The 19,210-nt window shown below is 49.5% G+C and overlaps 1 protein-coding gene across 1 annotated transcript; it reads left to right on the forward strand.

Annotated features, from left to right (window-relative positions):
• Position 1: 1 nt before the first annotated feature.
• Positions 2 to 18,477, forward strand: P3H1 (prolyl 3-hydroxylase 1). Its single transcript, XM_070404976.1, has 15 exons — positions 2 to 499; positions 4,694 to 4,846; positions 5,789 to 5,978; positions 6,590 to 6,721; positions 7,520 to 7,659; positions 12,567 to 12,656; positions 12,971 to 13,023; positions 13,195 to 13,316; positions 15,043 to 15,170; positions 15,297 to 15,392; positions 15,852 to 16,002; positions 16,598 to 16,715; positions 17,144 to 17,219; positions 17,508 to 17,648; positions 17,994 to 18,477. Exons 1-15 carry the CDS (start codon positions 38 to 40, stop codon positions 18,147 to 18,149), a joined length of 2,208 nt encoding a protein of 735 aa, XP_070261077.1. The 5' UTR covers positions 2 to 37; the 3' UTR covers positions 18,150 to 18,477.
• Positions 18,478 to 19,210: the final 733 nt, after the last annotated feature.

The raw sequence follows: 19,210 nt of genomic DNA on the forward strand, positions 1-19,210 counted from the left end.
GCGGGTGGCTAGCAATCTGGTTAGGTCTGAGGAGGTGATGGCGGCACGCGTGTGGAAGCTGCTGACCACACTGTTGGCCGTCGCCGACGCTGCCTCCCGAGCCCATGCCGAATCCGAGGCAGAGTGGGACATGTTGGCGCCGGATCTGCTCTTTGCCGAGGGGACCGCGGCCTACGCGCGCGGGGACTGGCCCGGGGTGGTACTGAGCATGGAGCGGGCGCTGCGCTCGCGGGCCGCCCTGCGCGCCCTCCGCCTGCGCTGCCGCACCCGGTGCGCCGCCGACTTCCCGTGGGAGCTGGACTCCGACTCGCCCCCGAGCCTGACGCAGGCCTCGGGCGCTGCCCTGCACGATCTGCGCTTTTTCGGGGGCCTGCTGCGCCGCGCTGCCTGTCTGCGCCGCTGCCTGGGACCGCCGGGCGCCCACTCGCTCAGCGAGGAGCTGGAGTTGGAGTTCCACAAGCGGAGTCCCTACAACTACCTGCAGGTCGCCTACTTCAAGGTGCAGACCTGTCCGCTGGCTGGGGTCCTTCTGGGCGTAGGTGAAGGCGACCCGGGGGAACTTGGCGGGGGGCCCGGGAGGGATCCGCAGAGCGGGAAGGTGGTCTCGGCCCGGGAGCTCTCCTCAGACCCAGGGAGGGCAAGGACCCTGCTGGGAGACCTGCCTAGCCCGCTTCGCAGAGTCAGATGGTAGCCCCAAAGGTCCAGCCTGGGGTTAGGGCACCCATCAACCGAAACGTGGCCCGTGTTTCCCCGACAGGCTTCCTAAAGGGACCCAAAGTGGCAGCTTGGGTTTCTCACCCTGATTTCATTGTAGTTGTCCGAGAGGGAAGCCCGGACCTTTCTACACGATCTTCCTTCCGGTTCGTTTTTCAGTGATGCTTTTCCTGCTGCCTGAGTGCCACAGCTTTCTCTCAAGACGTGAGGTTGCCACGTCGCCAGCAGGGGCTGTCTGGCTCCTCCCTGTGGGGGACCCTCTGGCGAGTCTGTCAGGTTTCTAAAGAAATTAGTAACTTTAGGAATTCCAGAGTGCCTTAAGTCCAAGTATACGTGGATTTGGAGCGCTCCTGGCCTGCCTGATGATGATGATGATGATGATGATGATGATGGTGAGGATGATAGCCAGCACATACTTTCAGCACTATTTTAAATACTTTGCGTTTATTAATTCATATGCCCAGATCCTGGCAATATCCTGTAAGGTAGGTACTACTTATTAGCCCCATTTTATTGGGTGAAAAAAGAAGGAGCTGTGCTTTATATCTGTTATGTCCATGGTTTGATAGACTTTCAATTCAACCTGAAGAGAGACTTGGAAAACCTTTGGAACCTCAGATTTCCACCTCTCCACGAATATACAGTTCTGCTCCATTCCTCCTAATTACGCAGAAGAGTACTGGGTTTGAAACCAAAACAATTGGGCTATCTTTAGTCATGTCACTTAACAGCACTTTTTAAAAGTCTTTGACAAACATTTATTGAATACCTACTACATTCTAGTTCTTGTGCAAGTAATTAAAATGCTAGACTTTATGGTTTTTTGTTTGTCTTGCTTTGCTGTTAAGAATCACTATAATGAGGAGTACTGAAATGATATGTACATAGGGCTGTGGGAGCACAGAGGAGGGAGATCTATCTTTGTCTCAGAGAAATAAGAGAGACTTGAAAAAAAGCCCTAGCTGGTGTGGCTCAGTGGATAGACCGTCAGCCTGCGGACTGAAAGGTCCCAGGTTCGATTCCAGTCAAGGGCATATGCCCGGGTTGCAGGCTCCATCCCCAGTAGGGGGCCTCCAGGAGGCCACCAGTCAATGATTCTCTCTCATCATTGATGTTTCTGTCTCTCTCTCCCTCTCCCTTCCTCTCTGAAATCAATTTAAAAATATATGAAAAAAAAGAGATGACATTTAAAGCTGATTCTAGATACTGCTAGAGGAGAGCACCCTGTTCCAGGTAGAGTGAGGCCAGACTGGGAAGAGAATTCTGTAGGCTTCAGGGAGCCATCATCAGAAGTGGGTTTTAGAATGCTAACCCTGGAAGCTATGTGAATAAGCCTTGGGAGAAGGAGAAAGTGGTGGCAGGGCGAACCATTAGGAGATGAGTGCAGTTGTTCACATGAGAGAAGGAAACTAAAGGGTTGGGGATGGAGTGAGGAGATGGGGGAGAACAGAGAAAGCAAGAGCAATGCTGAAAGATGGGAGGGAGAATAAATCCATAAAAGGAATGGACTTAAGAGAATTTATGATTTTATAATTAAGGGAACTGAGGAACAGAGATGGGGATTATTGACCTTGGGTCACCGCTATTTTAAGGTTACAGGCTCTATTTTAAATACTTTGCATTTTTAAATTCATTTGCCCATTAGTTAATCATTAAATCATCAGTGATTTAGTTTGGATTCTACATATGAACCTGTGTAACTTTGATATGCTGGAGTCTATTGCTATGGACATTATTGTGGCCTATAGCACATCCCTGCCCCCCCTCCCTTCAGATATTTGTATAACCTCATGAGTCCTGGATTTTGAGTCTGAAGATGCCATGCCTGGATGTTGTAGAGCAAGCATGTCAAACTCAAAGGCTAACACGGGCCAAATAAGCAAGGTTTAAGTTTAGGTGGGCCGCAAAAAAACAAAAGCTTCAATTTTCATAGAAATATAGGTTTATTTTGATAGAGACTTGCTGAAATAAATGAGTAATCGTTAACATAAAACAATAGAACATTTTAATAAAAATTAATATTTTTTCTTGAACATTAACTTACCAGACACTGAATAACTGCACAAATTAATAAGCATAACACAAATAAACCTATTTTTCTTGTTCTCCAAAAGCAAAATATTTCCTGTTGTGCACCAAACAGGTCAGTACAAGACTAATGACATGGCAATTGGCTGCTAAAATATTCGCTGCTAGTATTAGTGGAGAAAAATGATGTGCCTGCACATAAGGTGCATAAGGGAAATGAATGCAACATGATTATAATTATCAGTCACTAGCAAACATTGTAGTTCGTTATTAATAACTAGAGGTCTGGTGCATGAAAATTTGTGTTCTTGGGGGGATCCCTCATCACAGCCTGTGCCCTCTCGAAGTCCAGGACTCCTTGGGGGATGTTCACCTTCCAGTTTAGGCCCGCTCCCCAGGGGATCGGGCGTAAGCTGGCAGTCAGACATCCCTCTGGCAGCCCAAGAGCCCTCGGGGGATATCCACCTGCCAGCTTAGGCCCACTCCCTGGGAGATTGGGCCTAAGCCTCAGTCAGACATCCTTAGCACTGCGGAGGAGGCGGGAGAAGCTCCCACCACTGCTGCTGCGCTTGCAGCCATCAGCCCGGCTTGTGGCTGAGCGGAGCTCCCCCTTTGGGAGCGCACTGACCACCAAAGGGCAGCTCCTGCGTTGAGTGTCTGCCTCCTGGTGGTCAGTGCACGTCATAGTGACCGGTTGTTCCTGGTCATCTGCTGTTAGGGTCAATTTGCATATTACCTTTTTATTATATAGGATTATATATAACAGGATATTGTAAAAATTAAGTTACAAAATTTTTATTAAAATGTTTCTTACAACCCTGACTGGTTTGGCTCAGTGAATAGAGTGTTGGCCTGCGGACTTAAGGGTCCCGGGTTCGATTCCAGTCAAGGGCATGTACCTTGGTTGCAGGCACATCCCCGGTGGGGGGGTGTGCAGGAGGCAGCTGATCGATGCTTCTCTCTCATCGATGTTTCTAACTCTCTTTCCCTCTCCCTTCCTCTCTGTAAAAAATCAATAAAATATATTTTTTTAAAAAAAATGTTTCTTACATACCGTTATATTGGCTACACAGCAAAAATATTTGTTGTGGGCTGCATGGGGCCTGCAGGCTGCGAGTTTGACATGCTTGTTGTAAAGGACCTTAGTATTTTTCAGCCACCCACCTTTTCCTTGAATGTGTCATTTTATGCAAAAAAAACCACTCTTTTTTGCCCTGGGCATTTTGGCTCATGGGTGGATAGAGCGTTGGTCCTTGAACTGCAGGGTCCCGGAAACCCCGGGGTTTGATTCTGGTCAAGGGCACGTGCCTCGGTTGCAGGTTGCAGGCTGGATCCCTGGCTCCCCCGATCGGGGCGTGCTGGAGGCAACCAGTTGCGTGTGCCTCTCTCTCTCACATCGATGTTTCTCTGTCTCTCTCCCTCCCTTCTCTCTCTTAAAAAAAAAAAAAAGGAAAAATATCCTCAGGTGAGGATTAACAAACTAAGCACTTTTTCTAAGCATATTCTTTCTTAGACATGGTCTGATTGTTAACTGCTCTTTCTCCTCTAACCTTAAATAAATTCTTAAAACCTTGGATTTTCTTCAGCTCAGTCAGTACCTGTAAATCTTGAGAATACATTATTTGAGCAGTCAGTCTTCTATAGTGTTCCTTCTACAATATGACCTTTGTTTTAAAATAGAATGTTTACACTGTTGAAGCATTACCTCCTGTAATTTGGAGCGCCCCTAATCCTGATTTGGGGAATAACTGAAAATCTGCCCAGGGCCTTGTGCTTCTAATCTCTGGTATGAAGTTCCTGCCCTTGGTGTTTTCTGGGGCTGACAGGGGTGGGGTACACTGAATGGAAGGCTCAGGAAGGCTGCGATTTCCTGTTTACTGTGGACGGCACATGTGGACACAGACCTTCAGGGTTTGGGTGTGAGAATCATGTTCTTGTGCTTCATTCTTAGATAAACAAGTTGGAGAAAGCCGTAGCAGCAGCGCACACCTTCTTCGTGGGCAATCCTGAGCACATGGAGATGCGTCAGAACCTAGACTATTACCAGACCATGTCTGGGGTGAAGGAGGCTGACTTCAAGGATCTTGAGGCCAAACCTCATATGGTGAAAAACTTTATCTCTTTCTTTCTTTTTATCACAGTGATACTTACTAGGGTGTTTTCTGATTGCAGAAGTAATGTATGTTTGTTGTATACCATTAGAAAACTGCAGTGAAGTATAAAACAGAAACTAATCATTTTTAATACTGCCATCTTAGGAAAACCAGTAGTTGATATTTTGGCCTATATTTTAAGTCTTCTGTATGTGATTTTAAAACATAATTTGATGTCATATTCTGTGTGTATTTTTCATCATCCTTTTTGAACTAACGTTGTATCATGAGCCTTTTCTCACGTCTTCAAATTTTCTTTTAAAACACAATTTTAATGGCTGTGTGATAGTCCATACCATGCAGAGATTGTCTTAATCTACTAGTCACAATTTTTTTTATTATGTAGGTTTTTCTTGTAAAAGTAAACTGCGCCCACCTAGTACATTCTACAGCCATACACAGTTTTGAATTATACACCTACACACAGGTCTGGGGTTGTTTTTTTAGTGATTCTGTGACAAATGAAAATGGTTGTTGTCCACAGGAATGGGAGCTGTGTCCCACAGACAGCAAAAGCAGAGTCTGTAATCAGCTGCTTGCAGTGCCCAAGTCCCTCACTGCTGGGAAGATTGCTGTCGTCGCCACAGACCACATTCTAACATTTAAGAATTAAATTTTTTTTTCATTAAACTTTTATTTTGAAAACTTTAGCCCAACAGAAAAGTGAAACAAATGACAACTCCCACATCTTTCATCTAGATCTAGTTAAATGCTTTTAAATTTCAAATGAAGCAAGTCAAGACCATTTACAAAAGGTCTTCATTATATGGCGGCCACCCTTTCCATTCATAACCTGAGATGGGCAAGAAATGAGGACCCTCATGAAGATGGGGGAGGGGGGAGTGGGGGAGAGGGCCATCTGGCCTGCATTGGGTACTGCTTCCTCCCAGTAGGACCAGTTCCGACTGGGAGTGCGACTCTACTCAGAGGAGCAACCGCAGGAAGCCGTGCCCCACCTCGAGGCGGCGCTGCAGCAGTACTTTGTGGCGGAGGAGGAGTGCCGGGCTCTCTGCGAAGGACCCTACGACTATGACGGCTACAACTACCTGGAGTACAACGCTGACCTCTTCCAGGCCATCACAGGTGCGCTGCTCACAGCCCAGCCCTCAGCCCTACCTCCGCTCTAAGGACGGTGTCGTGATAACACACGCACAGCATCTTCACTCTCATTTCTAAATCTCTTAAATCTGGGAATCTGACTGACAGTTGCTTCCACGTGAATTTGTTCATCTTAACCCAGTGGTCGGCAAACCGGGGCTCACGAGCCACATGCAGCTCTTTGGCCCCTTGAGTGTGGCTCTTCCACAAAATACCACGTGCAGGCGCGCACATACAGTGCGATTGCAACTTCGTGGCTCATGCGCAGAAGTCGGTTTTCGGAAAGGAGATAGATGAAACAAGTATACAAGACGAGTGTGGATGGGAGAGTTGGAAGGGGTCGACCTCAGCGAACGTACCTCAATCAGATTGAGGACGTTTTTAGCAAAGGCCAGCTTAGGAGTACCCTAATTAAGTTAATAACAATGTACCTACCTATATAGTTTAAGTTTAAAAAATTTTGGCTCTCAAAAGAAATTTCAATCGTTGTACTGTTGATATTTGGCTCTGTTGACTAATGAGTTTGCCGACCACTGTCTTAACCGGAATTTGAGACCTGAAGATTGACCTTATTCCCCCTCTTTGATTCTTCTCAGATCATTACATCCAGGTCCTCAGCTGCAAGCAGAACTGTGTCACGGAGCTGGCTTCCCACCCAAGTCGAGAGAAGCCCTTCGAAGACTTCCTCCCGTCGCACTATAATTATCTGCAGTTTGCCTACTATAACAGTAAGGCCAACTTTCCTCTGTGCTGCTTTTAAGTCAGAAGCCGAAAGCAAGGCAGGCAGGGCTTGTGTCCGCTGTGCTTCAACTCATTTGGCTTCTCTCTGTGGCTCTGGAAGACACCCTGCCAGGTGATCCCTGGGTGCTGTGTCACAAGCCACAGCCAAGGAAGCCCATACCAGCAGCCTGGAAAGCTGGGAGGGGGAGGCTCTAGGACTCCCTCTCATCCCTTCCATGACATTTATAATCTAATTTTGCAACTGAATTGTTACAGCAAGGCTAGGACAACCAGCTCATAGGACATTTAAACCAGCTCACAGGACATTTCTCAGCCCTCCTCCTTGTATAGCACTGATGCTCTGGAGCAGGTGTGTGATCGTGTGTGTGTGTGTGTGTGTGTCTATCAATATCCAGAAAAGCAAGTCAGCAGATCTTTACTGAGTTCCTACTATGTGCTAAGCATTACAGCATATTCCTGAGTATATGATGCTTATAGTTCAACTATAAACTAACACATACCAACGAAGAGGCGATTTGCTGTTATCATCTTCCCCTCTCTTCTGGAAATCCATAGGGAAAAGAAAGTAGGAAGACAGGAATATTCCTGAAGTTGGTCTAATTTGGAGGCCAGCATTTGAATTACTTGTGAATTTTTTTAAAATGTGGTCACACAGAGGATTCAAATTCTTTTGTTTCAATATTATTCTTCTAGGTCTCCCCCCAAATCTGTGCTGAGAATGAACACTGGTGGTTCCTGGCACCCAGAATTCGACCTTTCAAAGCCATTTTTCTTTCCCTTTGCAGTTGGGAATTATACACAGGCTATTGAATGTGCGAAGACCTATCTCCTCTTCTTCCCCAATGATGAGGTGATGAACCAGAACCTGGCCTACTATACCGCCATGCTTGGGGAAGAGCAAGCCAGATCCATTGGCCCCCGAGAGGTGAGAGACGTTCCAGCTGAATCAGACCAGAGGGCAGAGCGGGGTGGAGGAGGGGAGCTGGCACTGCTTGTGCACGGTGGGGACAGGGGCCTGGGCGGCTGGGAGTGCACTAAGCACTTGTCACTGAGAGAATAAGGGAGCAAGGGAAGCATGGAGAAGCTGCTGGAGCCCTAACTAGCATAATTAATTAGCATGATCTGGGCCGAGATGCATGTTCTCTGAGTTGTCAAAGAAAAGCAGAACTGCAAAGCAGCACGTCTTTCCCCTTTTTGGCACCCGCTACTTTGAGACTTAATACCACTTGGCCAAGATTTATCATTTTTAACTTAATGCTTTTTTTCACTCACAAGCTTTCTGTCTCCATTTTCCTCTCCATCCCTTCTTCTTTCTGCCACTGTCTGATCGCTCCCTCTTTTGGCATTATTTCTATCTCCCTCCAAAACAAGGAGAAAGTCTATGGAATGCAGTGACCAAAATGAAATGCACTGAAATGTTAGCAATAATTATTTCTGGGTAGTAGAATTATGGGTGATTTTTGTATTTCGCTTATTTATGTTTTCTAAATTTCCTGCAATGAATAGGTATTATATTTATTATTAAAAACACGAAAAGTTTGCTGTTTTTAACTTACTGAATTTGATACTATAAACCTTGATATTTGTGTATGTGCCTTGCTCAGAACCTGGACCCTTTCCTTCCTGAACCCAGAGCAATGAGATGTTTTGTTGGTTTTTTAAAAAAATATATTTTTGTTGATTTCAGAGAGGAAGGGAGAGGTAGAGAGAAATTGAAACATCAGTGATGAGAGAGAATCATTGATCTGCTGCCTCCTGCACACCCCCCACTAGGGATTGAGCCCACAACCCGGGCATGTGCCCTTGACTGGAATCGAACCTGGGACCCTTCAGTCCGTAGGCCAATGCTCTATCCACTGAGCCAAACCAGCTAGGGCCAATGAGGTGTATTTGAAGTCACTAGTCTGTACTCAAATCCTCGCTCCTCCACTTACTAGCCGCGTGATCTTCAGCACACCATGGAGATCCTAGCACTCTGCATTGCCCCTCTGCATCTGTTTCTTCCTCTATAAAATGGGATTGTGGCTCTTGTTCTGTCTTCAACACAGAATGAGTATGAGGGTCAAATAAGATAGTGAGCTGACAGGCCTGGTACAAGTGTGTACGAAGTATTGTGTGGACGGGTGGCATCACGGGGGTCTTGTGCTGGAACACATGTAGCAGGTGGCCGGTTTCTTCACCTCCAAACTCAGCCACCTCCTGAAACGGGTGTCTTATCACTGTGGCTTCCAATCACCTGTGTCCTGCTGGCCTCTCCCACCCCATCTACAGTGTGTGTAAAAATGGCTGTAACTTTGGACCAGTTTTTCACTTTGTCAAAAAAGAGTAAATAGCAAAAGTTACTCTAGAGGCCACTCAGTTATTTATACAGCAAATACATTAGAGAAATATAGGGGGTGAGAAAGCAGGCACACTCCTGCACTGTTGGTGGGACTGTAAATTGGACTGTTCATTTAACCAGCAATGGGACTGCAGAGATTTACCTTGCGGCTGTACTGAACAGGCATGCAAAGCTAAGTATGCATAGATGTGCACCAGAACATTCCTGCTAAATGCAAAAGACTGGAAGCAGGCTAACTACCATCAATTTGGAGACTGGTTAAATAAATTATGATGCACTCATTCAGTGACCTACAAGACTATTGTATTGCATGAGCAGATTGCTGTGCACCAATATGAAATGATCTCCCATGATATGATATTTTTAAAAATATTTTATTGATTTTTTACAGAGAGGAAGGGAGAGGGATAGAGAGTTAGAAACATTGATCAGCTGCCTCCTGCACACCCCCCATTAGGGATGTGCCTGCAACCAAGGTACATGCCCTTGACCAGAATCGAACCTGGGACCCTTGAGTCTGCAGGCCGACGCTCTATCCACTGAGCCAAACTGGTTAGGGCCCTTGATATGATTTTAAGTAAAGAAAAAAAAATCTAAAATAAATAAATATATTAAATCCTATTTGTTTTTTTAATACATATATATGCTTTAAATTTTAAACTGTAATCTTTCTGTACAAACTGATAAAAAACTGTTCATCGGGATTACCCCTGAGACCTGGGCCTACAGGTCAGGGGTGGGAGAAGACTGATGTTTCTTTTCATGGCTGTTGATACTCTGTGGATTTCTTTTAATTGTAAATGTATTACTCTCATGTCTTTTTCAATGCCATCTAAAACACACCTCAGGGCATTGCTGGTACAGAAAGACATGTAATCCAAAATCTGTAGAACTCTAGTGCATGTAGTAGTAGATAGTGAGTACAAGCTCTCGTGGAAGCAGGGAGGAAAAGCAGCCAGCTGGTGAGTCAGGGAATGCTTCATAAAAGTGCTGTTGACATTTGGTTTTAAAAAACTCAGTCAGTGAGCCCTGGCTGGTTTGGCTCAGTGGATAGAGCGTCGGCCTGTGGACTGAAGGGTCCCGGGTTTGATTCCAGTCAAGGGCACATGCCCGGGTTTCAGGCTCAATCCCCAGTAGAGGGCATGCAGGAGGCAGCAGATCAATGATTCTCTCTTATCATCGATGTTTCTATCTCTCTCTCCCTCTCCCTTCCTCTCTGAAATCAATAAAAATATATTTAAAAAAACAACAACAAAACTCAGTCAGTGAATGAGGCAGGAAAGGTCCTTTCAGACAGCAGCATGTGCAAACATGGACAGTTGCCCCATATTAATGAAAGGTGGTGATGGAGAATTACCAGAGATGAGGCCGGGGAGGGTCAGATTTTAAGGGGTCTTGAGTGCCCCACCAGGACCTTGGACTCTGTTCCATGAGGCAGACAGTGGTTCTAAGCAGTAGCCTGACAGGATGTGACGGTGAATGACTCAGAATGGGAAGGTGCTGGAAGCAGGAGACCGGCTGGAAGCTACTGTGGGGGTGCAGAGGGGAGCCAAGAGGCCTGAGTGAGGCAGTGGCTACAAGAGGGGAACTGACGAGGTGGCAGGAGGTGGGGGTGTTTTCACTCCTCCCTCCTCTTCCTATCTAATTAGGCAGCAAGTTCCAGCGTGGGAGACACATGCGTGGTGCTGTCCACCTAACTCGGGGACACACGGGATGCTTTCCTCTGCCGGGACTCCAGCCCGGCTAGCTCATTCTTCCTCTGGTCACTGGGAGAAGGAAGTAGATGATGTGGTAGTAACAGCCTTTTCCCATCCTGGTTGTTGTGGCGCTCACTATTGAAAACCACCACCTTTCAAATGCGTGTGGCATCTTATAGCTTACAAAATTCTTTCACGGCTTTTATTTCCTTTGATTCTCAAAAACTCGGTGAGGGTGGGGCCACCAGCCTACCCTGAAGAAAAATACCAAGGTTCTTCCTAGCTTTGGAACCCCGAGATCTCCAATAGAAATCGTCCTTCTCTGGCCATCCCCTCCCACAGGGAGAGGGTTACCTTGCAGTTGTCCTCTTTGGCCACTAGATGGAGACCGTCTGGATTTGAGATGGCACTTCTAGTCTCTATCTTTTTTTTCTTTTTTTACGATCATATTAGTGAGTCTGAGGTAGAGAGGAAAATAAGCTCATATGGTCAAACTACCTTTCTTAACTAGAACTCCCCTTCTGGGAAGACAGTGACTAGCATTTGTTGAACCAAGCACTGTGCTGGGTGCCTTACACTCCTCATCTCACTGAATCATCACCGCCACCCTGTGAGGTAGGCGCTGTTCTTTCTATTTTAGAGATGAGGACATGTAGGCACCAAGAGATGAGTTAACTTACACAGTAGCGAATGGCTGGTAGTGCTGACCGAAATCTGTCTCCTTGTTTTATCCCAGCGCTGGCTCAGTTCCTGACACAGTAGATTGGTGTGGAATGAATAAATGGTAGAAGGGGGATTTGCTCCCTAGCAGCCTCATACAACTATTGGGAGGGTGAGATGAGATAACTTATCTAGCTTGGTGTCTAGCACTTGATAAAGGAAGCCAATCACTTAAATTCTGCAGGAGGAAATTCCCACCTTCCTCTTGGGTAAATACAGTAGTAGATGGTCTAGGACTCATTGACACCATTAACATTTTCCTTACTGCCCTCATCTTTTATTTCAACTGACTATGTCTTCTTTTCCTTTTCCTTCCTTCTGCTGCTTGGAGACTAGCAGGGCACCTAGGGAAAGATGTGACCCGGAAGGTACTTAGTCTCCCTGCCCTGGGTAAGCCCTACTGTGAGCACTTGTGGGAAGGCCAGATGCCAGAGCCGCTGCTCTTGCTGCAGCTGCCCATCTCCAGGGAGGAGCATGGTCTGTCCCGAGTCTGAGGGGAGGCAGTGGTGTAATGAAAAGCACATGGGCTTTAGGATTAGAAAGATCAAGGTTTGAATGCAGGTCCCATTTCCTAAAGTGTCCCCTAAAATAAATCGTCTATCCCCTCTGCTTCTCGGTGTCTTCATCTGTAGAATGAGGACAATAGTATCGATCTCAAAGTTGGCTATAAGGATGCAGGGAGTAACAGTCAAGTATTCACTTCCTGAGGTTTCCTTTCTGAGCACTAAGCTGCAGAAATCAAGAAGGAACTCTCCTTTGAGAAGCATTTTCACGTCTCCAGAGAATCATCAGATTTTCTGGCTTGGAGATTAATGGGGATTTAGGGGGAGGAAGGGGGCTTTTCCCCTTCAAGGGAAGCCTGGTTATGCCGCCCTCAGAGGTTCTTCCTGAGCCATGCAGGAGGAGCCTGTGAGCACAGCAGTGAGACTTGGTCCCAGACTGGGGAACTGACACACTAGTGATGGAGAGGAGCCTCGGTTCACAGTGGGAGTGATGGGTAGAAAGCCCGGGGGCACCCCGAGAGTTAACAGACAGGGCCAGGTTCCAGGACTTTCTTCTACTTTGTTTCTTCAGAGCGCCCAGGAGTACCGACAGCGAAGTCTGCTGGAGAAAGAACTGCTTTTCTTTGCTTATGATGTTTTTGGAATTCCCTTTGTTGATCCGGTGAGCCAGGGCACAGCAGCTGGGGGGATGGGGGAGTGTGAGGGGGCAAGGGATGGGGGTGAGTGGTGTGCTGTGTGACTCCGGGGAGTGAGCCAAACATGGGATCTTGAAACCCATGGATGAGACAGAAAACGACAAAGGGGAATTCTGGGCAGCTAGCCAGAGGTGACTAGAGTTCATAGACCTCTCACTTCATCTCCTGGGACCACGAAGGGGATAAGGAGGCTTCTCCTGTAGACCCTGTTCTATGCATGAAGACCTGGAAGCGTAAGTAGGTCACCCTACACTGTTAATTTTTCCCGAACTGCCCTTAGGACTCATGGACTCCAGAAGAGGTGATTCCCAAGAGATTACAAGAGAAACAGAAGTGAGGACCTTGAAGAACTGCATGCTTGGATCGGTCTGAGGAAGCACTGAGGCTTCTGAGCCCAGGCAGATGTGAACTCCTGGCCAGGGGTGGGCAGGTCCAATCTGGGAAGTTGGGGTGGGAGCCGGGGCCAGACCCAGAATCCAGTCCTCAGAGCAGCTGTGCTCACAGGTCCGAACGGGAAACAGCCGCCCGCATCTCCCAGGAGATTGGAAACCTGATGAAGGAGATTGAGACGCTTGTGGAAGAGAAGACCAAGGAGTCGCTGGATGTGAGCAGGCTGACCCGGGAAGGTGAGAGGACAGAGCTCAGGGCCCTGTGGCTGTCATGGAGGCAGCAGGGCAGCTGCCCCGCACTAGTGGGATGCGCCCTGGATGCGCCAAGCTCATGGTGAGCCAGCTCAGGATCTAAGCCGTCGTGGGCCTGGCCTCACCTTGCCTTGGTGTCCCTCCTGACTCGCCAACAGGACTTCCATCTGGGAAGGGCACTGAGAATTGGCTTTTGTGAAAGAAATTAGACTCTTGTCACAGTGACACTAGTTTAGTAAGTATTCATAGGGCAAAACTTACCGTTTCACTGCTTCCAAACTGTTTTCTCCCACAGTCCACCATGCATCCTGTCACCAAGCCTCAAAATCTGCAGGTCTCCTCTGGTTCTGCCCTCCTTGCCCCCGAGGCCTTCCCCTCCAGTCCTCCAGGGAGGCCTACCCATGACTCTGCTCTGTTTCTCCTCTCAGCCCAGCCTTTTTTTTTCTTTCTTTCTTTTTTTGTGTGCCCTTGACCGGAATCGAACCCGGGACCCTTGAGTCCGCAGGCCGATGCTCTATCCACTGAGCCAAACCGGTCAGGGCTCAGCCTTTTTCTTTTCCCACTGCCTCAAGCCTGCTTCAGGCCAAGCACCTCCTGTCTGCCCTTGTCGTCCCTCTTCATGTCTGTCCTTGCCTTTTTCCACACCAGGGTCAGATCAGTCTTCCAAACACAGGGATTCTGATTTTTAACCCTATGTTCTTCTCCCCTCCCACCTGGGCTGCTCCTGTTCCTGGATCCTCTCTTTGCCCACAAATCTTTGTTCATGCCCATCCCTCCTCCTGTTACTTCCTCTCATCTCTGCCTGTGAGGCATCTCAGGTACACCCTGCAATGCCTCCCCTGGTGAATTGGGACCCCCTCCCTCTTTCTGTTGAAATTCTTTGTATTTTCACAAGGTCTGTCGTATGCTGGTTGTTTGTGTAATTGTTGAAACAGGTGCTGTCTGCAGGCGTCAACCCCTTGCCTTGCCTAGCACGCTGCGGCCTCAGTAAATAGATGGAGTTGGATTGAGTCTCTTGTATGTTCCCAGCACAGAGAGACTCCTGCGAAATAGGAGAAGCACTGGGCTTTGCTCTATGAAAAGTGATTAATTTACTAGTAACAAGACTGGCATGTGAAAAGAATGTGTCCGATTTCCTTTGTTTTCTAAGTGCTTTCAGTGGTATTTGTCTTAATTCTCTTCACTCCCCAGGAGGTGGGTTGGGCAGATTGTAAGATCCTCATATTAAATAAATGATGGTGATGATGATGGTAGCTACACTTTGGAGCATATACTTTGTGCCAAGTATTATGCTAAGGATTTAATTTGTATTTTTATTTACATCAAACAGACATCACATGAGGTAGATGCCACCTTACAGATCAGAAAAGTAAGACTCAGGGAGGTTAAGTAACTTGCCAGTGTCACAGCTCATTAACGCAGGAGTCAAACCCAGTTCTTTCTGACTCAGGAGCTCGTTTTAGGAATGTAAAGGCCTAAAGAGCCAGCAGCTGGTCAGGAGTAGAGCGAGGACCAGGACTTGGCTCTCCCGTCTTTCGGCTCCAAGTTCTATCCTTTGGACCACCCTGCCTTTGGAAGTGACCAAATGGGAGATTTCTCTGGTCAACAGGAAACAACTGGAATTTCTGTTCTTTACAGGGAAGCAGTATCCGATGGAGTCTCTGCACAGAGTGGCTGCTGGATTTAGCCCAGTCTTGTCATTGCTTTGCAGGTGGCCCGCTGCTCTATGAAGGCATCCATCTCACCATGAACTCCAGAGTCCTGAATGGCTCCCAGCGGGTGGTGATGGATGGCTTGATCTCTGATGATGAGTGCCGGGAGCTGCAGAGGCTGACCAACGTGAGGGACCAGTGACCACACCTTCTCCCCGGAGCCGGGCTTCCCCCACTCAGTGTCCCCGAGGCTGGGGCCTGAGAAGAGGTGGTCAACTGCCCTGGCTGACTCCACCTGTTTTTGGGCTTGTAGGCAGCAGCAACATCAGGTGATGGCTACCGGGGCCAAACCTCCCCACACACCCCCAACGAAAAGTTCTATGGCGTCACTGTCTTCAAAGCCCTCAAGGTAGAGTCAGTGCTCAGTGTTCTAGAGCGAGGGAAGGGGGAGGGGAGGCCGGGTTTGGGGCAGGAACTGGGGGTGGTGGGAGAAAAGGTTAAAGATGTCTCCTGTCCCCATTCCAGCTGCCATGGAGAGAGGGTAAATTAAGCTGAGTGAGTTTCACTTTGGAATTTTGGCTGTTAGACCAAGAGTAATAAGATGAGGCAAACAGGATAAGACCAATATCCAAAGCTGTGAGTGCTTTCTGAAGAATGCTGACTCCAGGGGCCTGCACTTCTGCGTGACATGCACAAATTATTCTTAAAGAGAAGTATGAGAGTGAGGGAAAGCAGAAAACGTTGGGGTGTTGTGCTTGGGAAGCAGAGAGACTGCACCTTTGATATAGGGATGAGGAGCCTGGGGCCTCAGGTCCCTGTTGGCCCACAAGGGGCGTTCAGGGCAGCTGACCACTGGTCTCCTCGGCAGCTGGGACAGGAAGGGAAAGTTCCTCTGCAGAGTGCCCACCTGTACTACAACGTGACGGAGAAAGTGCGGCGTGTCATGGAGTCCTACTTCCGCCTGGACACCCCCCTCTACTTCTCCTACTCCCACCTGGTGTGCCGCACAGCCATCGAAGGTGGGCCTCCTTCACCCCTGCAGCCTTCGCTAAGCACATGCCGTGCCCGGGCCCTGACTGGATGCTGAGGACGTAACCAAATAAGTGGCAGCCTAGTGTGATAATACAGCCGAGGCAGTTACAGTCATTCTACCTGGGCAGTCAGGTGGGCTTTCTGGAGGAGGTGATGATAGTTGTGCAGGATGAATAGCAGTTGAGCACACAGGGTTGTTCAAGCCAGAGAGAACAGGATGTGCGAAGAAGCATTGAGCAACCCGGCAGTTGGGGAACTAAGAAAGCTGCCATTCTGGAGAGTGAGGTTAAGGGGGAGCAATCAGATCAGGCTGGTGAGGGCCTCAGAAGCCAAATGATGGGGAACTACACTTGAGAGTTTGGTGAGGCCAGTGGTTCTCAGTGATGGGATTGGGCACACATGTGATGCTGTCCTGACTCCTGGGCTCATACAGCTCAGCTGGAGACCCGCTTGTTCACTGGGTATTCCCAGGACCCAGACTCATTTTGGGAGGCACCCCCCCCCCGCCCCCGCCATGCCAGCGGGAGAGCTGTGATATCTCCTGAGGCACCTCAGCGCTAACATGTGTCACTTGGGTCCCAGAGACACAGGCTGAGAGGAAGGACAGTAGCCACCCGGTCCATGTGGACAACTGCATCCTGAACGCCGAGGCCCTCGTGTGCATCAAGGAGCCCCCTGCCTACACCTTCCGGGACTACAGGTGCCCGCTCGCCCTCTGAGCCCCCCATGCCCTGCTCTGTGCCCCCTCCCCCAACAGTTATACATACACACAGGTTTGGGAGCGGCTGTTCCCAGAGTCCAATCCCTCGTCCCCAGACCCTCTGGATAGGAAGCCAGACAGCAAGGAAACCATCACAGTGTAGTGTGATGAGGACAGGAAGAGGTGGACTTGGTGCAGAAGTCCCCCAGAGAAGGGCATGGTGGATTCTCTGGGGCAAGGGGGTAGGGATGGGATGGTTGGAGTCATTTGTGAGGCTTCAAAGAAGGCTCTAGAAGGCTTTCTTCCTATGAAAGACCCCTCTAGCTGCTGGTTGAGAGCACTTGGAGATGAAGGCACTGGACCTGTGGGTTGTCTGGGGAGTGGGAGGAGGAGAAAGTCTGTGTTGAGATTCTCTCTGCTTTTCCCAGTGCCATTCTTTACCTAAATGGAGACTTCGATGGAGGAAACTTTTATTTCACTGAACTGGATGCCAAGACCGTAACAGTGAGTGTGTCCTGTCCCCATCCCTGAGAGACAGAAACCCTCAGAGTGCAGGGCAGAACAGCCACCTGGTCTTCTAGTGGCCAGCGCTCCCCCCCCCTCATCCCCCCCACTCCCCGCCCAACCTGGGGGCTTTGCTGTGCTGGTCGCTCCTCTGGTCACCTTTGCTCTTTAGCCTGGTCTTTGGGAAGCTGGGCTGAGGAGCCACCCTCACGCGTGGACGCTAAGGACCCCATGTCCCTTCTGAAGGCAGGTCACAGTCTGTCCTGTGTTCCCCTTTGTGCCCTTCAGGCAGAGGTGCAGCCCCAGTGCGGAAGGGCTGTGGGCTTTTCCTCGGGCACCGAAAACCCGCACGGAGTGAAGGCCGTCACCAGGGGGCAGCGCTGTGCCATCGCCCTGTGGTTCACTTTGGACGCTAGACACAGCGAGCGGGTGAGGGCAGCTGGTGCTGCAATGCCCTGGAAGGGCCCTTGTTCTGCTTCCGCCTCTCCCAGTCCCTTGCCAATGGCTTAGACATGGGAGGTGCACTGTGTCATCCTGGTCACTGCCTCCTCCTCCTTGGCCCTTCTTCCCCACTTGTAATGGGGCTCCAGGGCGGGGGACGATGGGGAATGACCCTGCTTCTTGCTTCCTTTTTGCGCCACCTCAGCTGGCTTTGCCCAGAGAGCAGGACCTGTTGGGAAGGAGATGAGCTCAGAGGCCACTGAGGAAGTAGCCCCTGAGTGGTGAGTACCTGGTCCAGAGGCCTCTCTGAGTAGCAGGGGTTTGTCCTTGCAGGACAGGGTACAGGCCGACGACCTGGTGAAGATGCTGTTCAGCCCAGAAGAGATGGACCTCCCCCAGGAGCAGCCCCAGGAAGCGCAGCAGGGGCCCCCCCAACCTGCAGAGGAATCTGTCCCCAGCAGTGAGTCAGGGCACAAGGATGAGCTCTGACCGTGTCCAGCTCACCGTGGACTGGGGATTAGACCCGCCGTGGGAAACTCTGGCCTGCGGCCTGGACTGGCTGGCCGCTGGGGGCCACGGAGCTGTGGGCACTTACATCTGCTGCCCAGCGAAAGGACCCTGCTCACAGCCGCCCGCACGGTGCTACTGCTCTTGGAGTGGACATGGCAGGATGGCCTGCTACCCTCGACACGGCTGAGGGCTCAGGACGCAGGCTCAGAGCCACCACGGGGTGCCTGCTCAGGCAGCCGCGTGACAGTGATACAGTATTTAAGTGTCTGTGTAGACAACCAAAGAATAAATGATTCGTGTTTTTTTACTCAGTAGCTTGTTCAGAGAATAGAAACATGCCCACCTGCCCGAGAGGTCTCACTGGGTAAAAACTGCTCTGGGCAGGACACAGGCGCAGGCCCAGTGGGAAGAGGCCAGGCCCAGGACCCTGCTTAGCCACTTCCTGTGCAGCTCAGGCCAGAACTTAACCTTGGGGACCTCGGAGTTGTCTCTTTTAGGATGGGAACCTCGGTCCCCACTCTGCCCGGCGTGTGGGCAGTTGTATGGCCCAGATGCAGTACCAGGTACGGCAGCACTTGGTGAGCTGGAATGTGCTGGACGAATGGCAGGGATTATCACTAATCCTGCTCTGCGAGGAGCAGCGGTCAGCAGTGCGGAGGCACGCTGGCCCCATGTGGGTCCTACTGTGCTGCCTGGCCTCAGTCCCGTACCACAGGGCCTCCGGGTGCAGGACAACACACACCTCAGGAGACAGAGAAGGGGCGGAACTGGAGAGTCGGCCCCTCTGGCACGGCCCATCCCCCTCCAGGGCAGTGAGCTTGGGAGCCTGCACTCAGTGCTCGTTGATTCACTCAGCCAGTGGTTGTTGATCGAGCACAGCCCAGTGCCAATCTACAGTAACCCGGGCTGACAGTCCTGGGAATATGGTAGCAAACCAAACAAGTCCCTGCCCTCTGCTTATCTCAGTGGGGCAGACAGGTAAGGTGTGTGTGTGTGTGTGTGTGTGTGTGTGGTCCTTTGAGATAGAGAAGAAAGCACGT

Source organism: Myotis yumanensis, unplaced genomic scaffold (genome assembly GCF_028538775.1).
Source record: "Myotis yumanensis isolate MYYU_CA2020_CCGP unplaced genomic scaffold, mMyoYum1.0.hap1 SCAF_2, whole genome shotgun sequence".
NCBI classification, from domain to species: Eukaryota; Metazoa; Chordata; class Mammalia; order Chiroptera; family Vespertilionidae; genus Myotis; species Myotis yumanensis.

What these genes read in the sequence shown, in the direction of transcription:
- P3H1 (XM_070404976.1), top strand. Translation starts at nt 38, where the DNA reads ATGGCGGCACGCGTGTGGAAGCTGCTGACCACACTGTTGGCCGTCGCC. An exon ending in AGATTACAAGAGAAACAGAA is followed by an intron (nt 13,024 to 13,194) that starts GTGAGGACCTTG and finishes CTGTGCTCACAG; the next exon opens with GTCCGAACGGGAAACAGCCG. An exon ending in GTGCCGCACAGCCATCGAAG is followed by an intron (nt 16,003 to 16,597) that starts GTGGGCCTCCTT and finishes CTTGGGTCCCAG; the next exon opens with AGACACAGGCTGAGAGGAAG.